Source organism: Anas platyrhynchos, chromosome 6 (assembly GCF_047663525.1).
Source record: "Anas platyrhynchos isolate ZD024472 breed Pekin duck chromosome 6, IASCAAS_PekinDuck_T2T, whole genome shotgun sequence".
NCBI classification, from domain to species: domain Eukaryota; kingdom Metazoa; phylum Chordata; class Aves; order Anseriformes; family Anatidae; genus Anas; species Anas platyrhynchos.
This window is the reverse complement of record NC_092592.1, coordinates 13,219,364-13,231,505: the sequence shown is the minus strand read 5'-3', so window position 1 is coordinate 13,231,505 and position 12,142 is coordinate 13,219,364. Positions and strand designations below refer to the sequence as shown.

The window sequence follows — 12,142 nt, the reverse complement described above, 5'->3', positions numbered from 1 at the left end:
CTGTCTGTCCAAACAGCAGAAGCCCCCTCACCTCTGGGGGTCCAGGCAGGAACATTTCTCTGGGTTTTATTTAGTCTGAAATGGAATGTGAGATTCCTGCATCCCCCCCCCCCTGTGGTAACTGCCTCTACTTGTTTTCCAGGATGGTGAAAAATCTGGACTTTATCACCTACAAGTTTGAAAGCTATGGAAAGGAGTTTATTAAGAAACAAAAGATTAGCCCAGATGCCTACATTCAAGTAGCACTTCAGCTGGCATTTTACAGGTAAGGTTAACTCAAACCAGATGAACAAGGTAGCAGGAGAGGAGAATTCACAATTGGTTGTTTATAGAGAGGGTCCAGTTTTTCCCAACACCCTAAAAAAATGCCCCCTGCATGGAAATGAATGATTTAACCTAACAAGGGTAAGTCAGGCAGAATAGAAGTTGCTGCCCAGCTCTGGGACACAGCGTTCCTTTCCCTCGCTGCCTTTCCCACTCCTTGCTGTGCCTTCCCATCCCTGTCTCCTCCAGACGCCATTCCCAGCCACTGCCCTCCCCACAGCTGTCCTGGGCTTGGCACAGAGAAGAGGGTGAGGGATGTGGCAGGGAGTGGCAGAAAGTCCTACCACCCGTGGCAGCAGGAGCTGCTATGGAGTCCCAGAAACACTTCCTTGCCACTGAGGGTAGCCTGGGAGGAACCATGGCAATAACCCATAGCTCCCTGCATACAAGTCCCCCCAACATATGCAGCGGGGTAAATTGCCCACAGGGGAAAACACTACTGCAGGATTTCAGATCAGAGTTCCTATACAGGACAGTAACTTCTGCTACTGCCTTCACAGGCATCCCAAGATTTAGTAATATCCTCTAATTTCCATGGTATTATCAAAGTTAAAAGCTGCTTTATACATTGTCAGAACAGCTAATGCTCCAGGCTACAGATCGGTTGCATGGTTTCCTGGTTTCCTGCAGAACAGCCTATTACACGAATAATTCTTTATCATGTCAAATTAAATCCTGAAGTGGTCTTTACCTAGCCAAAATGAACAGATGCCTAACACATTTTGTGTACTCCATAAAAATCTGTTAAACATCCATTTTGCGTATTCCATTGACCAAGCTCCAACAATGACCTGGTCCAAGACTTTCATCTGGATCTGAGCAATAATTTAAATATGCAAAAAAGCCCCACAGCCTCAGGGACAGCTACATCATAACTGAGACCCCTGATTCTACTGGAAGTAGATAAGGCACACTCTGAAGCAAGGAACAGTAGCTATAGTCCTGGGTCCAAATTAAATAACAATCTGTGCTCTGTTCTATTTGCAATGTGGGTTTTCATTCCAGCTCGGTCTCAAAAAGCATGCTTTTCTCCTATTAATTTTCTGTTTTTTATTGACACTCAGAGTTCATTTTTCCTTGTTTTAAATAAAACATATTTCACTCCTATAAGTAAATGATTAATTACACAATTATTTTACGATGCAGTACAAATAAAACATTCCTTGAGATCTTTCAGTAGATTTTAGTTTTACTAGCCTTGTTTTTACACAGCAAGTCATTTTTTACTGGCAATACATAACTAAAATGTAAACTGCTGCATGAAGCTCCTCATATTAGAGTTGAGTGAGCATTCATCTTTTTTAAGTTTCTTATTGAATTCTATCAGCATTAGGATGAATACTACATGCAAAAAATAAAATCATGGCTGTAACAGTAAAGTGTATCAAGCCTATATTTCCTTTAGTCCTTACGATGCCTTGGAAATAACTAGTCTTTGTTTTTCTTACTTCATTCTCTCAGATGCCACAGGAGACTTGTCCCTACCTATGAAAGCGCTTCCATACGCCGATTTGATGAGGGCAGAGTTGACAATATTAGGTCTGCCACCTCGGAAGCATTTGCTTTTGTAAAAGCAATGATTGATGACAAGCCAGCTCTATCGGTATGTTGGTCTGTCTCCTTCTGCCTTCCCTGGCAAAACCCTATGCAAATATACATTCACGATCCCCAGTACCTCACTTTGTTAACTGAGAACTTAAAGGCCTAGCACTGAGTAACTGGCCTCACAGATTTTGCTCTTGGTGCAAACCAACTGTTATGCTAAATTTTTATTTTTTTATTTTTAACTTAAGCATATAAAGGATTCAATAGATAAGACATTGAAAGAAACAAAACATCTGATTTTAGACTTAATATTGCCTTCTGAATGTGCTATCATCAGATCCAATTCTAGAGAGATCTAGGCTGAACATGGAAAGTTCTGGGATCATTCATTATACTGCCGTGCCAGGGGGAACGCCTGGCTGGCCCCCTGCAGTAGGTAGCTCTGCAGCAGATCGCAGTGCGCAAAGTGACATAATTCACATGCTTGAATTTCAGTGGATATGTTTTGGCTGATCTTTTGGGTTTTAAAGCTGTATTTCTGCCACATAGCGTTAGCTTTCTGGGCTCTCCAAGGGGACTGAACTTCCATGATGAAAAAGCTTCATCAGGCTAATGAAAAAAAATGCTCCAAACTGTCCTGACATCATTCTGCAAAAAGAACAATTGTTACCTTTCTTTGAGCCACCACCATCTGTCTGCCAGAAGCATGAGTACTCTGCACATTAGCTGGGCATGCAAAGAGTTTTGGCTGACAGAGCTGAGACTGTAGCTGCATGAACAGCTCCGTGCCCCTGTCCCTCCTGTCGTCCCTGCAGAGCCTCCCTCAGCATCTCGCTGTGTGCCACTTCCACCCACTGCACTCTGATGCTGTACAGGGAATTTCCAGGCTGCTGTTTAGATGCAACATGCTGCCACAGTATAAATAATTTTGCAGAGCAAACCCGATCTAGTAGCATCAACTCACATTGCTGTTGGGTAGCATCAAACATAGCATCGCTAGAAGTAATGCCAGGCTGCAGACTAAATGTAAATTAACGAACCATTGTAAACCAAGCCCTAATACCTCAGAGGGTGAGGAAAAAATTATCCAGAGAAATAGTTATTGTTCCTCCATGGCTTTTTCAATCTCTTTCTGGTTACCACGTCCAGGATTTAGCTCATGATGAACATTTGAATAAGTTCCATGTTAAAGCAATAACTCAAAGGAAAGCAGAGGTAATTTCCTATGCTGAGTGGCTAATTCAGGACAGATCATGACCATGCCACCACACATTATAGTGACTACTGTGCAGAAGACAAGAGAAGGCTTATGTTATTTGCTACTCATGTCCCATCTGACTGCCCACAACACAGCTCATAATGGTATTTCATTAGAAGCTGCTGTCACCTTTGCACACTTCCCCCCCACCCCCAGTCAGGTACTCAGCATAGGCTCAGCCCCAACACAGGTACCTGCTGGCCAGCAGCACTCCGAGGAGGAGCCAGCCTGCTCCTGGTACACTGCTCTGCCAGATCCTTCTTGTTCCCTCCAATAATCTCTTTCCAACTTCCTTGGCCCATGACTTACTGACTTCTGCAGTTTTCCCAAAGCTTTGGCATTTCTCACTGTTTTACTACCCAAATCTAAGACTGTGCCCACTTTTAACAGTGTTCTAAATTGTATTGCTTCACACAAACAAGCAGAAGAATGCCATGCAAATCCAGAGTGAGCTCAGTCTCACCCCCTGAATTTTCATGTTGCATGCCTTGGCAGTACCAAACAGGGAGAATAATGGTTTAATTCTCCCTGAGAAATGTGCAAGCATAATGCAAACCAATCCAGCGATCATTCTTCTGGCTTCTTGTCCACTGAGAGATTCAAAGGACATAGAAACTGATTTGTAATTGTTCTTTCCCAGTAACTTATATAATACAGAAATCTTTGTTGTGATTTGAACATCTCTCTATCCAAAACTACATATATGTACAGCAATATATATAATATATAACTATATACATAATAATAATATGTGTATATTGCAATCACAGATTCATGAAAAACAAAATTCACTTAACTCTATTCCAAGGTGACTTCTTTAGACCTGCAAATTGCTTCTGGATTTGAATGGATTCATTTTTAATTTTTTTTGGACAAAGAGATGCACTACTTGGTTCAAGTATCCTTGGACTCCCCAAAATATAGTTTGTTAATAGCCATTAATCCAAATCAAATTAAAAACAATTTCATATATGATGCTAATAAAAATGATTGTCAAATCATAGCTTGAACAGTCACCAAAGATTGATTGAGTCAGATTGATTATCTAGAAGGAGAAATATCTCATGCATTTGACACTTGCTGTAAAAAAAAAACAGCATCTGACACTGCAGAGATTGCTTGAATAGCTGTAAATTAATCAGATTTAAAGACTGCATGTGGTAATTTAATCTCTATAAGGGAACTAAGGCCTGAGTCTAGCCCTATGAAAAAAATAGACTCTAACTTCGAAGGTCCCTGATGGTGGCCTTGAATTGTTTCTAAAATGATTTCTTTGTTCAAAAGATCATTCATCGTCCATAGGAGCTGAAGGCTCCCTGTTCATCTGGGGGCCCAGTCATTTCTGCCTGTTTCAGGGTCTCCCAAAGTTGCAGCATCTGATTCAATGTACATTTGACAGGATCCAAAATTTACTAGCTTGTTATTTGAAATCCAAGGCATCTGTGCAGGGTAGAACAGCCTTGAAAAATTCTCGATGCCCTTTCACACAGGGGAGTAATTTATTATTTTTTTTTGGACCAGCTAGTAAAATATCAGTAATAGTTTTCATTAATATCAATGTCATTGGCCAGATAAACCATGCTGGAGAAGATGCCTGGCTGTTTTGAAAACACTGAATTATACTCAGCAATTATTTTACTACTTCAGATGGAGTGGTTCAATTAGTAATAACCTACACACCCAAAATCCGTGGAAAGGAGCTGCAGATCTTTCCTTGACCTCAAACAAACCACCACCAATGAGACTGTTCAACCCTTGCACAGCCAGGCATGGTTACTGAGCAGGACACTGAATCCCCATGACTTTTCAGTTATAAGGAGTACTTACACCTGAGCAAGGAACAAAGGACATTTTGAGAGTGCCTGTTGTTTGGTTGCCAGTTAATTGCTGGACAACGTGATTTCTTTAAGAGTTTAAGCAATAAGAGAGATATTTCAATTCCCCCAACAGGATTCTGAGAAGATGCAGAGATTTAAGGATGCAATTGCAGCTCAGACTAATTACACTATTCTGGTAAGTAAAATACTGTTTTGTCTGAATAAGAACTAGTTGTTTTTTCACCAAAAGTCTGAAGATACCATCATAAACTAAGCATCACAAAATGTACATATCTCTAAACCTTAAAATTATCCACTGTGTCACACGAAAGTTTCTGATGACCCAAAAACCCTCCAAATAGCCATATTCACCTAAACTCACTTCCTGGAAAGCAAAATAACAGAATTCTGCAAAAAACATCAATGGCAAGACCACTGCTCTTGACCACCTCACTCATCTTGAACTGTCATGGAGCATGACCCTCTGTATTCATTGTATGCGTGGGGAACATGCATCTTTTAAACATTTGTAATTTGTATCAATGTCATAATTAGGAGTCCCAGACACGAATTAGGATTCCACTAAGCTTTGTGCTGTACAAGTTAACAATTCAAAAATGGCCTTCACTTTAAAGAGTTTGCAATCAAAATATAACAACAGGTTTTTTGTTTTGTTTTGCTGTGGTATTGGTTTTTGTTTTCCTTTTTGTTTTGTTTGTTGAAAAAAGTATTGAAAGGTTTGCAATGCAGAACACTAACCAGATGAAATAAGCCTTTATTCTGTGCTTCTTGTGACCCTCATGAAGTATTAGCCATGCAGATAGCCAAAAAAAGTGGAAATGAGGTATTCTAAGATGAAGCAGCAAAAAGTAAGCAAGGCTTAAAAGCAATTGATTTCACTGCAGAGTAACACACAGACAAATTAGAACTCCAATTGCAAAATCCAGATCCCCCAAATTTACAGGCTTTCATATCCATAAGCTATAACATTACATACAAGCTCTTGGCAACTGTAACATATTCAGAAATGTTTGTTTTTTTCTCTTCAGAACAGACCAGTTGTTCATTTTCTTATGTTCCTCTTCCCTAGAGGTGAGAGGTCTTTATCTGGGACCTGGTCCTCAGCAGACAAAAGCAGTAATTTTGACTGAGTCAGTGGTCAGCAGCTGAGAATGAAGCTCCTCAGATTGTCCAGTATACTGGACAAAGTGTAATTTATAAAAAGTGTCATTAACAATGAGGAAACAATTACAGTAAGTCTTTTAAAGACCTAAATGCAGTGTCTAACAAAAGGAAGAGACACTAAACTGATTTTTGCGCTGAATGGTATCAAATACAACTCATTTTCTGCTGATTACAAATGAGACCATTCAGCCTGAGTAATGCTCCACCTCCCACTGTGCCAGGACAAAGCACAGATTTCCTCTACAAACAACTTTGTCAAACCACTCATGAAATTAATACATGTTAATAACCAGCTATGTTAAGTGAATTTGCTACCCGTGGTTTTGCCTCAGACCATTGCCTAACAAACCCACAGTGCTGATTGCTGTTTAACTACTCGTAATATTCAAGAAATCATTCACGTCCAGGGGTGGTTTCAGAGGTATACCCAGGGCACTGGAGAGGTGAAGTGTTGCTTTGAGGCAGGATTTGTTCCTAGGACTGTGAAACAAAAGAACCAGGGAAGGAAAGCAGTTTTGTGTTTCAAGTAAAATGCCAAGACCCTGCCTTCTTGAAGCTAAGACGCAACAACATCTCTAAAGCAGAGACAAGTAACTATCTCACCCGAACCATCTCAGAGAAATCACACAATGAACACATGCTGCAGATCTACTAGGTCACAACCAATGGAGTTTCTGTACGACATCTCTTTAAATATATATATATATATATATATATATATACACACCTATATATATATGTTCTATAAAACCTTCCCTCCAAGTAATTTCTGTTCAAGAAAATGTTATAAAATTCACCCTCAAGTATAGCTCATGGGAAAATACTAAGATCACCATAGGAAAATTAACTTATCTTTACATTTTAAAAGGCCTTTAGGTATTTCTTCTCACCAAGTCCCCCTTTCTTTGTCAGAATAGCAGATTTAATTGATGTGCATTTAAACTAGGGGCAAGACTTCCATGGTCTGACTAAATTGGGTGTAACAGACTGAAATGTAATAGCTCCTAAGAAAAACAAAAAAGTCTACTTCATAAAACAAAAAGCAATTTAATGATTTTATTTCCCCTTGTTAGGGCTTACTAGTAGCATTGCTATCTTAAATGTGGAGCTCTAAAATTCAATTTAGCACAGTTTTTTCCTATGCATTGACTCACAGTTTATTTCGTTAGCCTGTCTCGGCCTCTCTTCAGACATGACATTGATCTATGTTGCAAAAATGTCATTGCTAACAGCCTTATAAATCTTGTGCGATAGCAAAATATTTCCTTTGATTATCAAGTCAGTTTCCCTCTATGGGAAAAAACAACATAAACACTACCCTGATGCATGCTACCTTTTGCAGCATCCTTGCTCCATCTGGGCTGATAAACAAATGTCCCCCTTCCCAATGGGTGCCTACTCCTTAATAAGCCAAACAAGATTATGCACTCACAGCCCCTTGCTTCAGGCACTCATTAGTGGTTAAAATGATTCTCCTCTCAAGAGGAAAACCAAGCTTGTGCCTTTTATTTATTTATTTTTAATTCTCCCCTTAAGAGGAAAACTAGCTTGTTTTTTTTATTATTTTTATTAAATCCTACCTGCTCTCTCTGGCTGCTTGTTTCCCTTGTTCTACATTTCCTTCCTACATGACTTCAGCCTGCTATCCAGGAATGAGCCACAGCTCAGTCCTTACAAACTGTGCCCTCTCCAGCAAGGGTCAGCCCAGACTGAAGGATCATCTGAGGCAATTCCTGCCTGGTTGGATCAGCCCAGCACTCTTCTTCAGATGCCAACATTTTGACTTGGTTTCCTAAAGCAACAAAGCTCCTGTAACTGTACTGTCTGCCCACTCTGTCTACTGACTTTTGATCCCATTAGCCATCTTCAATCACATTTGCTAGCAGGGAAAGATCTTAAAGCTAATTAAATTCCTGAAGTCTACAGCGGGAGATAGCTGGACAGTAAACCCACAGGGGACAGACTCACTGCAGGGTTGGCACTAGTTAGTTCCCAACAGCTGGACACCAGCATGTCCCCATGCTTCCTACACTTGCTGTTTTCAATTGCCTCATTAGAGGGAGGGCTAAAGTAAGGGCTGCCCCTGAGATAATCCAGCTCTGCAATGAAAATGGGAATTGGGGCAGTGAATGAAACAGAGAAGACATCTGCACCCCTAATCCTAGTCTTCTCAAGTGGTGGGGAACACTAGCAGATCTGTGATAGAACGGGAGATCTATCCATTCTACACTTCAAACTGGATCTAACTTTTATATGGGCTCTGCACTGAGATGTAGTGGAATCAGAAAGACTTCCAGAGGTCCCTTCCAAATTAACTTGTTCTGTGATCCCTAGTAAATCTGGTAGTAGACATCTACTAGATCTTTGGATCTAGCTTTTATGCAATGACAGACCTGCCAGAGTGAGACCCAGGTAGTAAGGCAACAAAAGATTAATTTGTTCTTATTTGGAAGTGTTCTGAAGCTTCCTTTCTTTTCTGCTCCCTTCAGCAGCTCTGAAAGCCCACTCTGTGATATTCACAGAGAATATTTGTTTGAGAAATTATGTGCACCTAGAACTCCAGATAACATCAGGACAGAACACATCTCCAGACCATCTCCTTCCTAATTTTTACATTTTCAAAGCACCATATGGACATCTAGTTACTGACCATCAGCAAAGCACACACTCTAAGCAATATCTGTGCATTACTGGCATTACAACACTCAAGGCAAGTTCATCAGCTCTGAGCAGAAAGCAAGGCAGCAGCAGCCAGCAAAGCACCTGCGTACTCAGTTAACTGCTGGTGTCTGTCATGTTGTACACAGGCTATTACTGGGATGGCAATAGACAATCATCTACTAGGCCTGAGAGAGGCGGCACGAGAACACTTCAAGGAACTGCCAGAGATATTTACAGATGAGACGTATTTGACAAGCAATCGATTCATCCTTTCAACCAGCCAGGTGAGTTTTTCCTATCCATTGGTCTTGCTAACCAAGGGCTAATTAATCTGTGTTCTGCCAGACCCTGTATCTCACAGTGGGAATGATAGATTAATTAATAAATAAATAAATAAACAAATAAATGCTAGTACCATCAAGAAATCTGCAAAATTTTTAATCCAGTTTTGTCTTGCTCTTCAAAATCAGCACAGTATCTACTGGCTGAAGTTATCAGTTCCCTAACAGCATCACAAAGCCCTTCCCAGAAATTCTGGAAATGCACACATACAAATTCAGTAAAATTTGTACAAGGGCTCGGTGTTTCCTCACTTCCCATACTATGTATCTTCCTGTTTCCTTTCTTTTCCTTCTTCCCCTGAGGTGCCAGCTCTAGCGGGAGTTCTGTTCCTGTGACTTGTACAGCCACAAGCCAGGCAGGCTGCCGCTCTGAGAAAGAAAATCTAAAAGGCATGGGGAAATTTTACTCTTAAAAGTAGCTGCATTAGAAATCTTCAAGAGCCTTCAGTTATTCAGTGTAAGACTGCAATCCATGCAGACATGCTTCTTAGATTTACAGACATTTTAGACAGTTGCGGATTTACAGTTCTGTGCAACTATACTAAGATACTCTAAGAGCGAACATTTCCTACATTTAATATTCTGAATAAGGAAACATCCTTTGTTGCATACAGCCTAAAAATTAAATGTTTCATTGCATGTAGTAGCAGTCCTAATGAAAGAAGAAATTTCTGCAGGAATTCATTTTCTGAAACACTAACCCAGCAGCATGGATTGGAACTATGCAACAAAAAAGACTTATAATATCATGCTACAGCATAAAGCCTTAATAAGTAATTTGATCTTGTCATAATGTTTGTAGGCTTGAGACATGAGTGAATGTAACCAACACCCTACTACATAAATTCTCCAAGAAACTATCCATGAGCAAAGAGTGTTTCTGAATAGCTTTATGGCCCTCGGCTGTTGCGCAGCAAATTTATCTGACAATTCTATGGCTCTATTAGCAGGACTAATGGCTTGTTCTACACCATTAAAAAGCCAAATGTCATTTCTGAAGGCCCATGTGCACAAAGTCTGAAGCACAGATTTCTAACACATCTTTTATTTTCTCCAGGAGAAAGTGTTTCATTCCTGTACTATGCTAGGATTAAACGGAGGTGTAATGGAAATATAGCACCCAGGTGCATTAAAATACGCTTTTACACAGCATCACAATTAATGAATACTAGGATTAGAATATAAATTATTATTAGAATATAAGCTAATATAGAAATGGATGATACTACTTTCTATAATTGATTACGCTCTTCACACTAGAAGGTTAACATAACCTTAAGATAACCTTAAGAAATTACAAACCTTAGAGAAGTCTTATGCATCATGAGAACGTATCAAAATTACATACAGCCTTAAAAGTTCCTGATCTGTCAGGAACAAAGCTTATATATGTTAAATATCTGTATCAAGTCAGAAATGCATTATATCCCCTTCAAATGATACCAGCTCTAAGACCTTGGAAAACAAACAGAGGAGCCCCATTCTATACCGGGTTCAGCTTTTACTTTCCACATATCAGCTCCAGGTCTAGACTTCTGAAGGAACTCATACTCTACAAAGGGTATTCTTCACATTTTGTGCATTAGTAGAATTTGTTTATCTTTTTCCTCATTCTTAACCAGCTGATTTCAGGTGTCTTGATTAATCAGAAATCACTCCTTACCTTCTCCCTGTACCCAGGTTCCAACTACTATGGAAATGTTCTGCTGCTATGGGCCTGTGGTGCCCAACGGCTACGGGGCATGTTATAACCCTCAGCCAGAGCATATATTATTCTGCATTTCAAGCTTTAAAGACTGCAAAGAAACCTCCTCAGACATGCTGGCAAAAGCTGTGGAAGAAAGTCTCCTAGAAATCAGAGACCTGTGCAGCAAATACAACTCTACTGCGGCAAAGCCACTTGCTAAAAAAGAAGAAGCCAGACGGTTGCAGTGACCACAAACCCTAAGAGGCTGTGGGAATTATTTTGCTAAATCCACCCTATGAAGAAACAATGACATAGTTGTTCAAAGGCAAGATAGTACTAGTAATATTTCAGTGTAGAACAATGCCATGTGTTTTACATTGTTGCCAACATTTAAAGCCCTATAAATATGAAATCTTCCATTTCATGCTTGAGAGTCAGCAAAAAGGTTTGGTCTCACTGGCTGAAATGAAGGAGGCAGTAATATGTGCCTGTATTGTACTACTATTTCTAACCATAATTGATTTATGCCACTTTATCATCTAAAAAAAATTAAGTTTGTCTATGACATGAGTAAAATACTACAGCACACCAATTAATTAATATCCCCTGCAAGTAGTTCTAAATCATTTTCATGTCTTCCTGAAAGGTTTGCATGCAAAGAAAACAGAAGAAAAAAACAAAACAGTAGTTTCCCCTACTAGGTATATTGAGCATAACATTGTAAATAATAAGCTGTTGTCATTAAGTCATGAAATTTGCATGAAGAGTATTTAATACCACTATCCTATTTCCAACATTATAAAAGCAGATAATTTTTAATAGTGGTAACCATGTATTTCTACAAACAACAACGGATTATAAGAAAATTAGAACAGTATCTGCATGTTCCCCCAATCCAAAAATGCTGCACAAGTAGTTTTGCCTTTATTCTGGTTTGCAATGGCCTCAAGCACAGGCCCATCCTGAAAGCAGCATATTTGAGATAAGGTCCATCAAAGAGAACTGGAAGAATTTTGTCCATAATGAATTGACTTAATTATTTCTTTCTGCCAGTGAGCAAAATCCAATCTAACAAAGAGGCAAAGCACAAAGCATAAGTGCAATTCAATTCTGCTTAAAACCTGTTTTGTTTGCACAGGAATGAATTCTGTCCCTGTGACTATCAGGACAGCTGTATGCAACCACAGAAAATCAAACAGCAATAAATAACTAGAATGAAGAGGCAAACTTGCAAGACGAGGAAGTCCCCAAGATAGAACAATAAATACCAGTTTAAGAGCAGTGGTACTCATATCAGCTTTGCATTATCCCGCCTGGGAGGGAT

At 39.7% G+C, this 12,142-nt stretch overlaps 2 protein-coding genes across 7 annotated transcripts in view; one reads left to right on the top strand and one right to left on the bottom strand.

The window, feature by feature from the left end:
* CHAT (choline O-acetyltransferase) overlaps positions 1-11,317 on the top strand; it is a 35,296-nt gene extending 23,979 nt beyond the window's left edge. The window contains exons 11-15 of the mRNA XM_027460407.3: positions 143-265; positions 1,786-1,927; positions 5,078-5,140; positions 8,937-9,074; positions 10,812-11,317. Coding sequence (XP_027316208.3) covers positions 143-265; positions 1,786-1,927; positions 5,078-5,140; positions 8,937-9,074; positions 10,812-11,066 — 721 coding nt within the window. The 3' untranslated portion in view covers positions 11,067-11,317. The remainder of the gene's footprint in view (positions 1-142; positions 266-1,785; positions 1,928-5,077; positions 5,141-8,936; positions 9,075-10,811) is intronic.
* The window catches only part of LRIT1 (leucine rich repeat, Ig-like and transmembrane domains 1), a 129,107-nt gene that overhangs the window by 103,470 nt on the left and 13,495 nt on the right, over positions 1-12,142 (bottom strand). The gene's annotated exons all lie outside the window — the stretch shown is intronic.